General features: G+C 38.6%; 1 protein-coding gene across 2 annotated transcripts in view; it reads right to left on the reverse strand.

The window, feature by feature from the left end:
* Positions 1-13,797, reverse strand: part of homer1b (homer scaffold protein 1b) — a 36,862-nt gene that overhangs the window by 20,116 nt on the left and 2,949 nt on the right. Inside the window, exon 2 of one of the 2 annotated variants that reach the window (XM_079606700.1) lies at positions 10,149-10,305. In XM_079606700.1, coding sequence (XP_079462826.1) covers positions 10,149-10,305 — 157 coding nt within the window. Of the gene's footprint in view, positions 1-10,148; positions 11,567-13,797 lie in introns of those variants that run through there. The other variant, XM_079606699.1, reaches the window with a different exon arrangement.

Here is a 13,797-nt window from a genome sequence, read left to right on the forward strand (position 1 = left end):
CATTTCCCATTCCCTTTAAAAGACAGTTGCGCTCTCGCCATGGCGGATTCGCTATTTACATGGCAAAATTTGCAAGCGAAAAACAGAGAGGAAACGGGTCTGCGTGCGAGCAGACCATCTACGGGACAAAGTGCACGCCTGTTGTGGACTCTTAGGCGCATATTACTAACGCTCTTTAAATAAAAATAAATTCTATTTAAGGAGTGTGTTAGTAATATGCGCCTGTAGCCGGGTCAACACAGTCTATTTCAGTTGCCTCAAAATAGCAACACTCCAACAATGCGCCTAAACACACCTCATTTTCAGACCATGGGCGCACAAATGGGCGCAAATGCATTTGATATTTAAATATGAAAAATGATAACTGCGTCGGGCTGAAACAAAAAACACTTGCATCACGCCTGGCGCTGAGTGCATGATAGGGCCCAAAGCTGTTCTCAAGGGTACGTGAACGCTGAATGCTAACGACTGGAGCTCACATCTCCGAAAACGTCTCAACAAATTGTCAAATATGCATTTTTTATTTATAAGTCGCATATTTGAGGTAAATATATTCTCACCTAATAAACTCTTAAAACTACATTCCGTGACACAACAACAAAGTATTTGTAAAATTATGGTGGTTTGCCAGTCCGCAATGACACTCTTTGTGGGAAATGCAGTGAATAGTGCAACAGTGAAACAATTCCCGTAGTGATACTAGTAGAATCGTATGGCTGGAAAAGGCTCTCAGCCAATCAGAACAAGAATTAACTGTTGTATAATATAATATAATACAATATACAATACAAGGGAATGGCAGGTAAACGACGGGTGCAGAAATCTTTGGCCACATTTTCTGTGTGGATTTAATACCAAGGCACAAGGATGGAGTTTAAAGTTAATCAGTGATTAGTTATGGAGTAAGTAAACAGCTCATATGCTGTTGAATGAGGGGTCTATCTTAAAAAATGTTTAAAAAATGTCTAAATGAGATGGTCAGAAATGGATGCTCACAAACACTTGCCTTCAGTACATCTCAGGATGTTTCCTGCATTATAAGCCTGTGAAATGTTATTGATGAAATGACGACAGTCCCTGCCAGTGAATGTGTTTGTGTGGGTGTGAAACCGAGAGCAAATAAGGAGGGAGGAAAGAGCGAGAATGAGAGAGAGAGAGAGGAGAGAGATGCACTGTGAATGTTGCACATATTCGGTGGATCTCACAATCATAATTTGAGCATCCAGAGATTTAGAAAGTCATCAAAATCCTGTATCATCTTCACAGAAATCACATTCTTAATAGCCTAAGTACCAGATTTCTACAAAAAAAAATTATTTACCTATAAAATTACATAGATTTCATATCATGGAGTTCCAGATTTTAAAAAAAAACTTGTTTTAAGCATAAACCTCATATTTGTATCTATTTTTGCACTTCAAGATGGGGAATGTAAAACATGAAATGGATGGATGCACAAAGCATAGCAATCCACGAAGGCTGTGTGGATAAAAGGCCTCGAGCGCTCTCATACTCCCACACACTTCCAGAACAAGGCCAATTGGCCACATACAAACGTGTAATTTCAAGCGAGAAAATCGACAGTGGGCTACCACTGTCAGCTTCCTGTGTGTGTGTGTGTGTGTGTGTGTGTTACACACATGTTATACAATCATTGGAAGGATGAAAGCTGTTCCCTCTATTCTATACTTCCAGTATTCAGCATTTCCACTGGTATTTAAGGTTGACCAACAGAGCACAACAGGATTCTGAAAGTAAAAATCCTATTCAATTTCAATTGCATATACAGTACATCTGCCTTTGTGAAAACCAGAAATAAATTTTAAGCAATGAATATCTGGTGAATTGCTACACATAATCCTGAAGAGAGATCCACCTATCATGAAGTTGCTGTTACCATAGTAATAGGAATCACAGGAATAGAGCTGAAAAGAGATAGTCCACATGCCCATAGTTAATTTTAGTTCTCAGTAGTCTGAAACAAGCATTTGTTCAGCCAAATACTCAAATGTTTATTAATTATGAAACTGTGGTCAAAAAAGATTTTCAAAATGGCCCAATTTCTCCATGTAAAATTTAGAGATGACAATTGGGACTATTTAAATTATCACAATTTGGGGATAAAAAGTCTGGGTGGTGAAATGATTCTTGAGCAGCAAATCAGCATATTATAACGATATCTGAAGGATCATGTGACACTGAAGACCGGAGTAATAATGCTAAAATTCAGCCTTGCAATTAGAAAAATCTATTTTTTTTTATAGGCTATATATTAAAATAAAAAAACTGTTATTATAAATTGTAATAATATTTCACAGTATTACTGTACTTACGGTATTATTAAATACCCTAAAAATGCAGTCATGAGCATAAGAGACTGAGTGAGTTCACATAGTGTAACAGCGCAGCGCTTCTGGGTTGTACGTCAGAACGTAGGCTCACTATTGGCCAGCATCACACATGCACACATGACCAGCGTCGGCCAATAGTGAGCCTACGTTCTGACGTACAACCCAGAAGCGCTGCGCTGTTACACTACGTGAACTCACTCAGAGGCCCACACAGAAGAAAATGGATAGTTGAATAAAGTTGTTATTTTTGTTTTGTTTTTGCGCACAAAATGTATTCTCGTCACTTGATAAACTGACGAGTTGAGCCAGTTGAGCCACTGTAGTCACTTGAACTATTTTAACGATGTCTTTACTAACTTGTCTGGGCTGGCAGATGCAATTCCCTTGCAGCCTATGAAGGAGTGAGCTCTCAGATTTCATCAAAAATTTCTTAATTTGTGTTCCGAAGATGAACTAAAGTCTTACGGGGTTGGAACAACATGAGAGTGAGTAATTACTGAAATAATTTTCATTTTTGGGTGAACTAACAATTTAAGTTTAAACAACAAACGTTCAGAACACTATGGGAAGCGACCAGACACACAACCCTATAGCAGCAAGTTTTGCATGGGTAAGCAGCTCATTATTTTCTTCAGAAAATGTCAAAATATAATATTTAAATAATTAAGATATTTAGCAACCAGACTGAAGGTTTTCTAACAAATCTGCTGTTAGAAATCTGCTGATGTTTGCTAATCTGCATCAGCGTGACTGATGTTTGCGCTGTGCCTAACGTACACATTAAGTGGGTTGAACCTAATGAAGTGATGAGCATGTGAATGTGTGGAAGACCAGCTCAGAAACTTCACAGTTTGAGTTCTTGTGTATCGACTCAGCTAGCAGAACGCTAAGTACGCTGGAGCTGGTATTTGTCTTTATTTTCAGAAGCAGACGGATTGGCTCGACGAGAGCCCTAATCAGAGTCCACGCAGCCTCCTGTATAATCACTCACTTCAGGATTGTAATTGCATGTGAACAGCTGAAAGCTGTGCAGTGGGTGGACAGCAGCGGAGAACAGCGCTGAGGCTAACGTTGTTGTTGGAAGAAGCTGTCCGTTTCATGCCACTTTTGCAATCTGTCAGGGGTTAAAAGAGAGCAGGATGTCACTCGCAATAATAGCCTAGCTGTTAGCAACGCAATTTTGTTTCCGGCGCATGGCATTTGCTCTTTTCTGATCATTTAATGTCACATCCCAAGCAACAAGATACTTATAAGTGCTTTTCACACTGCGCTTAACCTCGGGTTATTGTTATTCCAAACCAACCAATCATGTGCATATTCACGTGCTTTGAACAACACGTGTTGTATAAGCAGGCTATGTTTCAGCATTTGAGGGGAAAAAAATATGGTGCTAGAAAACGGCAAGAGTTTCACCTTTATAGTCTCAAAAGTCCCTTCAGTAAAACTTGATTGACAGTCGACAATATATAACATAATTATGCGTAATGCTTTATGTAAAAAGGTTGCTGCGTTTGTCCAATTAATGACACCGGCACACTACAAATTCAAATAAAAAAATGCGAACCCAGGGTTTAGGAATATACAGTGGGAAATGTCAGCTTAAGTATAGCAAGGATTAATTGTTAACCACAGGTAAATTGTGTAAAAGCAATTAGATGTAATGTGAAACGTGAAGCAAGATAACCCAGGAATCCATTTACCAGGGGTTTAGAATGACCCAGGGTTAACTATGCCAAGTGTGAAAAGCCCTATGATTTAAAAAAAAGAAAATAAAAAAACAAATCTTTTTAGTTTAGCTAGTTACACTATACGCTACATTCAAAAAGTAGACTAATGCCCGATTTCACAGACAAGGCTTAAACTAGTCCCAGACTAAAATGTTTTATCTGAAAGCAATAAGTCAGTGCCATATTTTATTTTAAGGCACGTTTATAAAAGCTACTTAAATATCCTAATTTACCTAAGGCCTAGTCGTGGCTTAATCTATAAGCCCTGTCTGTGAAACCAGGCCTAAATTTTAAATATATACCTCCCACTTCTACACACTAATTTACATAAATAAATTTAGACTGCTCAAGAGTCACACATATGCATGATGAAGCAATAATGTTGCAGGGAGTTGGATCTGATTGTATTAATCAGTCAATAATTTTTTAACCTGTTAAAAAAATGGCGCTTTGAAACTATACTACTACTGAAAAAAAAAAAAAAAACATAGCATGTAACCGTAAAAGCTTTACTATTTTGAAAATGGCTGAGCTATGTAATTAATGGCAGCCAAATTTTCTCAAACAAGACACAAAAAAAAAGTAGAGCGGGACTGAATTTAGTCAATCTGGAATTGATTGGATCGTTATTGTTTGCTATTGCTGTGATCTCATGCGAGTGACAGGTTGTCCCTACCATCACGCCATGGTTGGTGACTTTAATAAATTGGCAAAAATGTAAGGAGGAAAGGGCTCAAAGAAGAGTCCCAACTAAAAGGAAACTGCATTTGATCAGATACCGTCAAGTGAAGTTATATCCAAGATAATGTGAATAGCACTCAGCGAATAGAGACCTTCCTGCTCGCTCTGCTATTGCCTATTATAGGTCAGCGGTGGTTCAGATAAAGACCAGGCTTAAGTGACAAGTCTCTGTCATTCAGAGTGACAGGACCACAATCAGTTGAAGAAAGGGCAGAATAAATTGCACGGGTAGAGGGCGAAAACACAGCCATGGTCAGAACTTAAATATTATGTCAGGCTTAACATGAGCTCTTCAATCAATGTAGCATCCTGCTAATACCTTTAGCCACTGTGAGCATGACTTAAATTCCCTGAAGGGCTCAGACTGGACTTAAGATCAGACTCTAATTACATCTGCTGTGTTGACCCCATTCCCTGTCCCAGTCTCATAAGTTACAGTAACATTTAAAGACATAATAATGCAACTATGGATACCCGTATTTTGTAATACCACCACCTAATTTCTTAACAAAAAGGCACGGCGGCGGTGCCATGGGACAGAGATCATATCAGGTACTAAATGTTAAGCATTTGTATGTCCCTTGGTATTTAGATGATACTCCAAAGTATTTAAAACAATATCTTGGAATTACTATGATACTTGCTAGTGTTGATAGTTACCTAAATCAAGCTATAGACTATTACCAGTAGTTGTATATTTAAAAGGTTTCTGAGATGGCAAATGAAAAATAATTACAAATGTCATGTGGTATAACCATCAAGTAAAAAACAACAACACATTTTCCTTACACCTAATTAATTTGGTAACAATTTACTATAAGGTTTAATTTGTTAACATTAGTTAATGCATTAAAGTAACACCAGGTTACTTTTAACTTTTAAGCTCTCGGGGTCCCCCTAGAGTTGGGAAACAGTATTGTCCTCTACTACTGTCGTAAACCCTGTCATACATGCACGTGCATTTGTTGACAACCATGATAGCCCTGAACACTGTAGGAGTTCACATGCAGGTGTTCTGCTTGCGTCGCGTGTGAAATGTCTTCATCCAGGTACAGTGGCATATATTTCAATATAATTTCATGGGTTTTATTTTTTTTCAAACGACAAATGATCGCGATGCTCACGTTTACAAGTCAGCGTCATTATAGTAGCCTAGTCTATTGGTTACCGTTTTACTGAATCTATAGGCTATGATACTTCAATGCAATGTGTGGAGTGGTAGATAATAACCATATATCGTCAATATTATAATATCAAGAAGCTACTATAGAGGAATCTGCAAATTTTACAAATCGATTTGCATTATAGCTTGAGGCAAGACAAATAAACAAATATCACATACATGTTAGGTATCCTAAAATATGATTTTGTACATCTTATATATTTACTTGCAAGAATGTAGCCCATACCAAACGTGTTCACGCCCTTTAGACATAGGCTTTCATTTAATATTTGAAAGTCCGCATCGGTCGGGCATGGGTTGCCACCTTTGATTTGTGAAAAACCGGGACACTGAGATTATTAGTAACGTTACTTTTTGGGGTCTGAGTAGGTTGTAAATAGTATTTTCTTTGACACTGGTGGCTCATCCGATTTTGTTGTGTTATCCTCCTCGTCCGTCTCTCCCCCCATTTCACACAATAGATGTAAATAGACAGTTTTTAAAAAGCTAGCTAGCAACTAAACTCACACTGTATCATCTTAGTTGTGTTGATGCGCGCGCGCGACCGACCGACCGACAGCACAGGCAGTTGCTAGGCGATAAGTTGAGCTTGCAATCAAATAAATGTAAACGCCTGGCATTGGCCAATCCACTGTTTTACCCGTTTTTACCATGGTTTTTACCATAGACATCATATAGATAGACGCCCTATCGACCGCTACTGCCTATTAGCGCGGTCGAGCCGTGGGGCCGCCATCTTAAACCGGTCACCCGCTCCACTCAGTGTAATCTGTATGGCAGGTGCAAGCTGTCAGCGCATTTAATTAATCATATCTCACTGAATACCGAACTGATTTTCACGCAGGGTTTTTTTCTGCAAATGTCATTCATGTAGCTATGATACAGGACACATGGTTCGGCTTATTTTAATATTCATAGTAGGCTTAACAGTAATATAATATTCTGATATAAGATATAAAGTGACCAGACGTCCAAAATCAAAATATGTGATGTAGGATATAAGGTATTTTATAAATCACACAATATAAATATGATAAAGGACACATGGTTCGGCATATTTTAATATTCATAGTAGGCTTACCAGTAATAATAAAGATATAAAGTGACCAGACGTCCAAAATCAAAATATGTGATACAGGATAAGGTATTTTAAAGCACACACTATAAATATGATAAAGAAGCAGTAACAGATAGTTGCAGTAAAGTAAGATATTTTAATAAGTTGTGACACACACACACACACACACTCGATTTGCGCATCGCCGTCATGTGTGTATTACACAGGTAAGTTAACGTTATTACATTGCTTCCTGATATCACGTGCGCAAACACAAATAACCTATATTTGTATATGTTTATGCTACAGGGCCGTTGAATGCTTGTATCTGATAACCGAGAAGCTCTTGTAATAATTACTTTACCCATAGACAGTATATAAACTGACTTAACCCAACCTCTCCATGCCGAGTGGTGCAGTAAACCTAGCCTAGAACGTTGGCTGGCTACGATTTCTGTACAGTAATATCAAAGATCCTTGCTCCTTCTCAATTATCTGGTAATATTCTATTCACAAAACACAACCAAAAGTACGGTAATGTTAAAAATGTACTTGTGAAAAGTAATCCCGGGCCCTATTTGCGATGGTCCGCCGATTAGAACAGGAAAATGCTCCACAGTGCTCTGGAATCTGACTGCTGCTAAGCAACGAAACTAGGAGTACGACCGGTTTAAGATGGCGGCCGTATTTCTCGGTGCCCAGCAGCCAATAGGGCATCTAGTCTCTATATAATATCTATGGTTTTTACCGGTTTACGGACACATGATTGGATGTACTGTACACAACTATGAAGAAAACACAGTAACAGTAGACGGAAATGGTTTTATTTGAAACCAGGAAATTCTACTTTAGAAGTACATTTTCACAAAAAAACGGGACAATTCGTGTCCCGGGAAATAATATAAATTTTCCGGGACTGTCGCTCAAAAAAGAGAACAATCCCTGGAGAACCGGGACGGGTGGCATCGGGCACCCCTCCTCCTCCTTCAGCTCACGCCAGTGTTGATCCTCGTTCTGCCTTTAATGCGATCACTTTCTCGTTTCCTCTTTTTGCTTTCCTCCGACAAAACCTTTGCTTTCTTGCTTTTCTGTGCTGCTTCGTCCACGACTATAACATTTGGCAAACAAACGCAAGTTTGGCTCGCACGTCCGATTTTAAGGAAGTGGGGGTGGTGGTGGAAGTGACGTATATGCCGTAAAGCAGTCGAATTTTGTAACTTAGGGTTAGGCTAGTTAGGGTTAGGGTTAGCTAGGGTTAGGGTTAGGCTAGTTAGGGTTAGGCTAGTTAGGCTAGTTCTCTTTGTTCGCCGGTTACTACCCGAAACCCGAAGTTTAAAAGTAGCCTACGATTAAAAACGCTACAGACCCCGTCAGGCTATGGCAGACGTGTCATTCAACCTATTGTAAGTCGATGTACCATCACAAGAGACTTGGAAATATATTATTAAGGTTGAAAAGTAACCTAGTGCTGCTTTAACTAACATGACCTAAACATGAGCAATACATTTATTGATGTTTTTGTTCATCTTTGTCAACGTTAGTCAGTAAAAATACAGCCGTTCATTGTTTGTTCAAGTTACTTCACAGTGCATTAACTAATGTTAACAAATAAAACTTTTGATTTTAATAATGTGTTAACAAATGTTGAAATTAACATTAACAAATGCTGAAGAAGGGCAGTTCATTTTCAGTTAATGTTAACTAATGTAGTTAACTAATGAAACCTTTATATTAAACTAAATGTACTTTACATTAGCCTACAGTACATTAAATTAATTACTAACTACGAATTATTAATTCATAAATATCGTTACATTTTTGGGAGCACCACCACATGACATTTCACAACTCGATTGTCATAAAAGTTAAAATTTTAGGACTAACTGACCTTGACACACAGTCGTAATGATTTACAGGGGTCCTCTCAATTTCATTATTTTATTGAGACATTATTTTTTTACTTTCCGTGCCACAAAACATAAGAATTATGCCCGTCAGAGAAGAGGTGTATTCAAGTCATTGTAAGACATTTAATATACAATTAATATTTTTTAATAAATTAATAGATCTGCAAAAAAAAAAGTCGTTGACCCTATGGTATGTTTAAGGTCTACACAAAACTCAACATGGATCAAACAGGATTAACTGCTGAACAAACAGTGTGCGCGTGTGTAGGTGTCAACAGTCACAGTGCAAAGTGCATTGGCTCACATGTTATTTCTGTCTCTGAAACCAAAAGCGAAGGGGAGGGCTGAGCATCCCAACTCACAAGCACATTCAGACATACTGCGGGAGCTATTTTAAAATCCTCCTCTGCTAAAGTCGAGAAACCGTCAGTATAGGGTTATGACTGCACATTAAACACTCCATACAATGCTCATATAATGTTTTTGAAAGCAGTGGGTCCTCTCCTGCAGAAGCTATACTTTTGAATTGTAGGCTAATTGGGTCCAAGGGTTTGTGATTTGACTTACAAAACCACACGACTGCTTTCTACAGTGAGATTTCAGGAGGATGGTGGAGACACATGGTCTGCAGTGGTCTGCTGTGAAGTATTGTGGACAATTACACCATCTGCATTCAAATAAATGGGTGAAACTATAAAAGCCTTAAAGTAATAGCCAACGGTAAGATGGATGGACTAACTCTAGCGGATGTAGAGTCACTACCACTGGCTATTGATGTTTCCTGAATATTGGGCCATTACATCCACTGTGTAAGGTTGCACAGCAGTGACCAATTCAAGTGCATGCTGCTCTCCACAGGGAGAACGAAATAATCCACTTCTATCCCGGAGAATATGTTTGATAGGAATCTCTAGCAGGTCGGTCCTCTGCACACTCAAAATCTGCTGCTAATTCAACTGAATGCATCAAACACATTATATTTTTGAGATTTGGAAAGCATTATCAGATGCTTTTCCTGAACCAAAGACAATCCTTTAATCTCCCCCACTGAGAAGAACATAATATTCATAATATTATAGGACATATTTCCCTACATTCTCAATGGATGCTTTCCTACAGTATACCAACGAACATGAATCCACATCAGTATAAAAAAAGACAAAAAAAAAAACACCACGTTACCTTTGATCCATCCAAGCTGATGATCCTGTACACGTTCCTGGTACTGTCATAGAAGTAAGATACAGTGACCGCATGTTTGCTGGTGGGCATCCAGTTCTTCTTAGTGCTGGGGTCTATCTGGAAGACGTGTGCCCGGGTGCTGTAGATGGGCTGTTCCCTGAAAGGTAGGAAAAAAAAGTGGTGAACCTCTTTGTGCCTGAGCACCGTTGTCTCTCCGATTCCGCCAGGCGCGCTGGAACGTCCCGGTAGACGGATCACCATTTCTTCAGCCTCCATCTTGCTGCTGATCACCACTGCTTGAACCCAGGTAGAAACCTGGGTCTTGCCTAAGCAGTCAGACGCATTGGTGCCCTGCTAACAGAGCAAGGCGACCATTCAACGCCCTGCTGATATGGAAATGCCAGCTGTTTGGCTGGGGCAGTGTGGGACGGACACTAAATATAGTCAGGGTCGCAGTAATCTGTGCAGTCCCACCCCTACTGACCTGATCTTTGCTGTTGGAAGTTGGAAGTATCAGGGCTCTTTTCCTAGACACCCTAGCTTAATTTAATAATAATCACACATAGACAAAGGTAACGTAATTAGTAGATAAACTAATGTGCATTACTTCTTTTAGTCAGAGCATTAGTGGAATTTCATAAACACCTGAGCCAAGGTTTCGATAATGACACAAAAGAATAAACTCTGCAAAAAGATAGTTACACCAAAATCAAAATCGTGTCATCATTAACATTTCAAACAAGGTTTCAAAAGATTTTGTCCATACGATGAAAGTCAATGGGGTCGAAAACAACACTGGACGCCATTGACTTTCATTGTATGAACAAAAACAACACAGACATTTCTCAAAATATCTTCTTTTATGTTTCACAATAACACAAGTGCAGGTTTGAAATAACATGTGGGACAGTAAATGATGACAATTTTCATTTTTCGGTGGACTATCCCTTTAAGCAATTAATCACCTTGGAGGCCAATGCACGGAGAAAACCAAGGTCAGTTTTGTGAACGTTATCATCACTTTGGGCAACAAAAAAACAGAAAAGCATGTGGACCACAAGCAGGGAGGAATAATCACTCTAGAATAATAGGCCATCATTGCTAAAGAGAACAAAAGAAACCTGGAGCCCGAGTCAGATGAGCTGTCTCATTCTGAACTTTCTCATTCTTCTTAACACAATTACAGATGTATCCTCATTCAAAGTGATACATACATGTCATCAGCAATTCATCATGGCAAAACCTCTCAGTAAGGTTCAATTCATGAGGTATAATAAACTAAAAATGAAAAAAAAAAAATACAGCATTTATTAATATCAGTTGCACTACAGAACATTGTTATTGTAAATAAACATTAATACATTTTCATTATTGAGGGAGTGCATAAAAAATAATCAGTGTTCAATATTGTTGTTGCTATACCCTCATTTACTATGGAAAGTTTACAATGATGATTTGGTTTAGTGGTAGATGTCAGTTTCATTTCAAGCAGTAGCGAAGTAAAAAAAATACAAAAAATACAAAAAACAACAACAGCACAAGTATCTTGCATAGAGTTTTATGTTTTAACCATAGAGATAGAGGTCTAATATATTAAGTGTACCTGCTTTTATGTTACAAAGTCACAATGAAATGAAAGTAACGACAGATCTTGTCTTTGTGACTTACATTCGCGTGTAATGAATTTTCAAACAAGAAAAATGTAGGATGGGTACTTGGTTCTATACATTTGGTTGTTGATTGGATTTTGAGATGTGGGCGTTGCAGTCAAGAGCGGAGTTAGATAAACATGAGCTTTAAACAGGCTAAATGATTGGAGAAGTCCTACATATGTCACCAGAGAGTTTTCTGTTGTTTTCACCGGAAGGTCCAGTAATAACATCTTGATTTAACATGAACATTTTCTTAAATGAAGCACATGCAAAGAAGATTTTTTCACAATAATAGAACCTAGAAAATAGGTTGAATTTTATTTCATGCTGACTTTCATGCTGAAAAAAAAGTGAAATCTTGGAAACAATGAAATCAATTCATTGTTGATTCATGTATATTCATGAACTATTGTTAATTTATCATTTATCATTTATACAGACAATATAAGTAGAAATTAACATTGACCAATATTTAAGTGCTGTGGTTCATGGTGATTTCATGTTAGCTACTGCAAGTTTAAAATATTTTAGCTGACCCTCCCAGCGTGAGTTTTTTAAGGCGACCGTTATTTTTAGAACATATCTCCTAATTACTTTATGGCGACGCATCATGCTTGTCATGTGACACACTGCAGCCAGCGCCAGCCAAAGCTCAAAAGCACATTTGAATCTAGCAGTTGATCACATGATGCACTGAATGCTCCAATCAAACCGGTGCTGAACACGTCAAAGGGTTAAAGGAACACGGCGACTTTTTTGGACTTTAGCTTATTCACCGTATCTAGCATTCTGCTCTCAATAAGTGACAAAATACCGCCCACCTTTTCCTATTTACATGTTGTGATTTGTAGTGGACACTCCTGCTTGGGTGGAGTGATTTGCTCGCAAAATCTGATTTTGCTGATTTTTGGTTGAGCATATCACTCCGCAGAATTTATTTATTTATTCATTTATTTATTTGCGTTATACACGCTGTGACTATACAAATCACAACATGTAAATAGGAAAAGGTGGGCAGTATTTTGTCACTTATTGAGAGCAGTATGCTAGATGGAGCCGTTTACCTCCAGTCTTTGTGCTAAGCTAGGCTAGCGGTGGGTGCGTCAGACAGAGTTACGGCACGCACGGAGATAAAAGGGTATGGACTTATCTAACTCTGGGGGAAACGGTGAATAAGCTAAAGTCCCAAAAAGTCGGCATGTTCCTTTAACACAATATTAAAGTACAGAACCATCATACCAATAGTCAGAATATCCTTAAAGGGACAACTAACAAATGCATCAGGCTCAAAATTATTGACAATCTCAGCTTTATCTCTGGATACTTAGATCAGATACGACTCGGAAGATTTTATGGGAAGTTCACTAATGCCCTTTAAGTTTCAGGTAAAGAGAAATGCTTTGCTTCAAAATCCAAATCCAAACTCAGAGGGAAGCCCACTACAGTATAGCCTGCTCATTGACCCTTCCCCAACATACTACTCTAAAAGCAACTGGCCTCAAATCAATGTCAAAGGGCATATGTCTCCACAACTGTATGCTCAGTCATCGGCAGATGGAGCTTTTCCATAGCATTCCCACACCCTACACTCCTCTGACCCAATTCCACAGATAACACCCTTCAAATCCCGGAAAGAAATCCCATTCAATCCCAATTTACTCTAATATTTCATCCATCTTATTAAAACATAGGATCAGAAGCGGGAAGTATAATGGGGGAAAGGGGGAAACATAACAAACACAGACGGTTTGTTGCTCCTATTCCCAGGATAATTAATCACCATATTCAATTACATTAGCGTGCTTCTAATCAGCTGCTGCTGGGCTGATGTGCAGGAATGAGAGAAATAGAGAAGGAAAAGAGAAGGAAGAGGAGCGAGGCGAAGGAGGGAGAGAAATGCGGAGTACGGAGAAGTGCTTACGCTGCACTGTGGAGGCGGAAGATCTCTGAAGAGCATCAAAGGCTTGTTGCATAATTAGCATTTAAATTCGATTAAA

This window comes from Phoxinus phoxinus (genome assembly GCF_949152265.1).
Source record: "Phoxinus phoxinus genome assembly, chromosome: 3".
In the NCBI taxonomy this organism is placed as follows: Eukaryota; Metazoa; Chordata; class Actinopteri; order Cypriniformes; family Leuciscidae; genus Phoxinus; species Phoxinus phoxinus.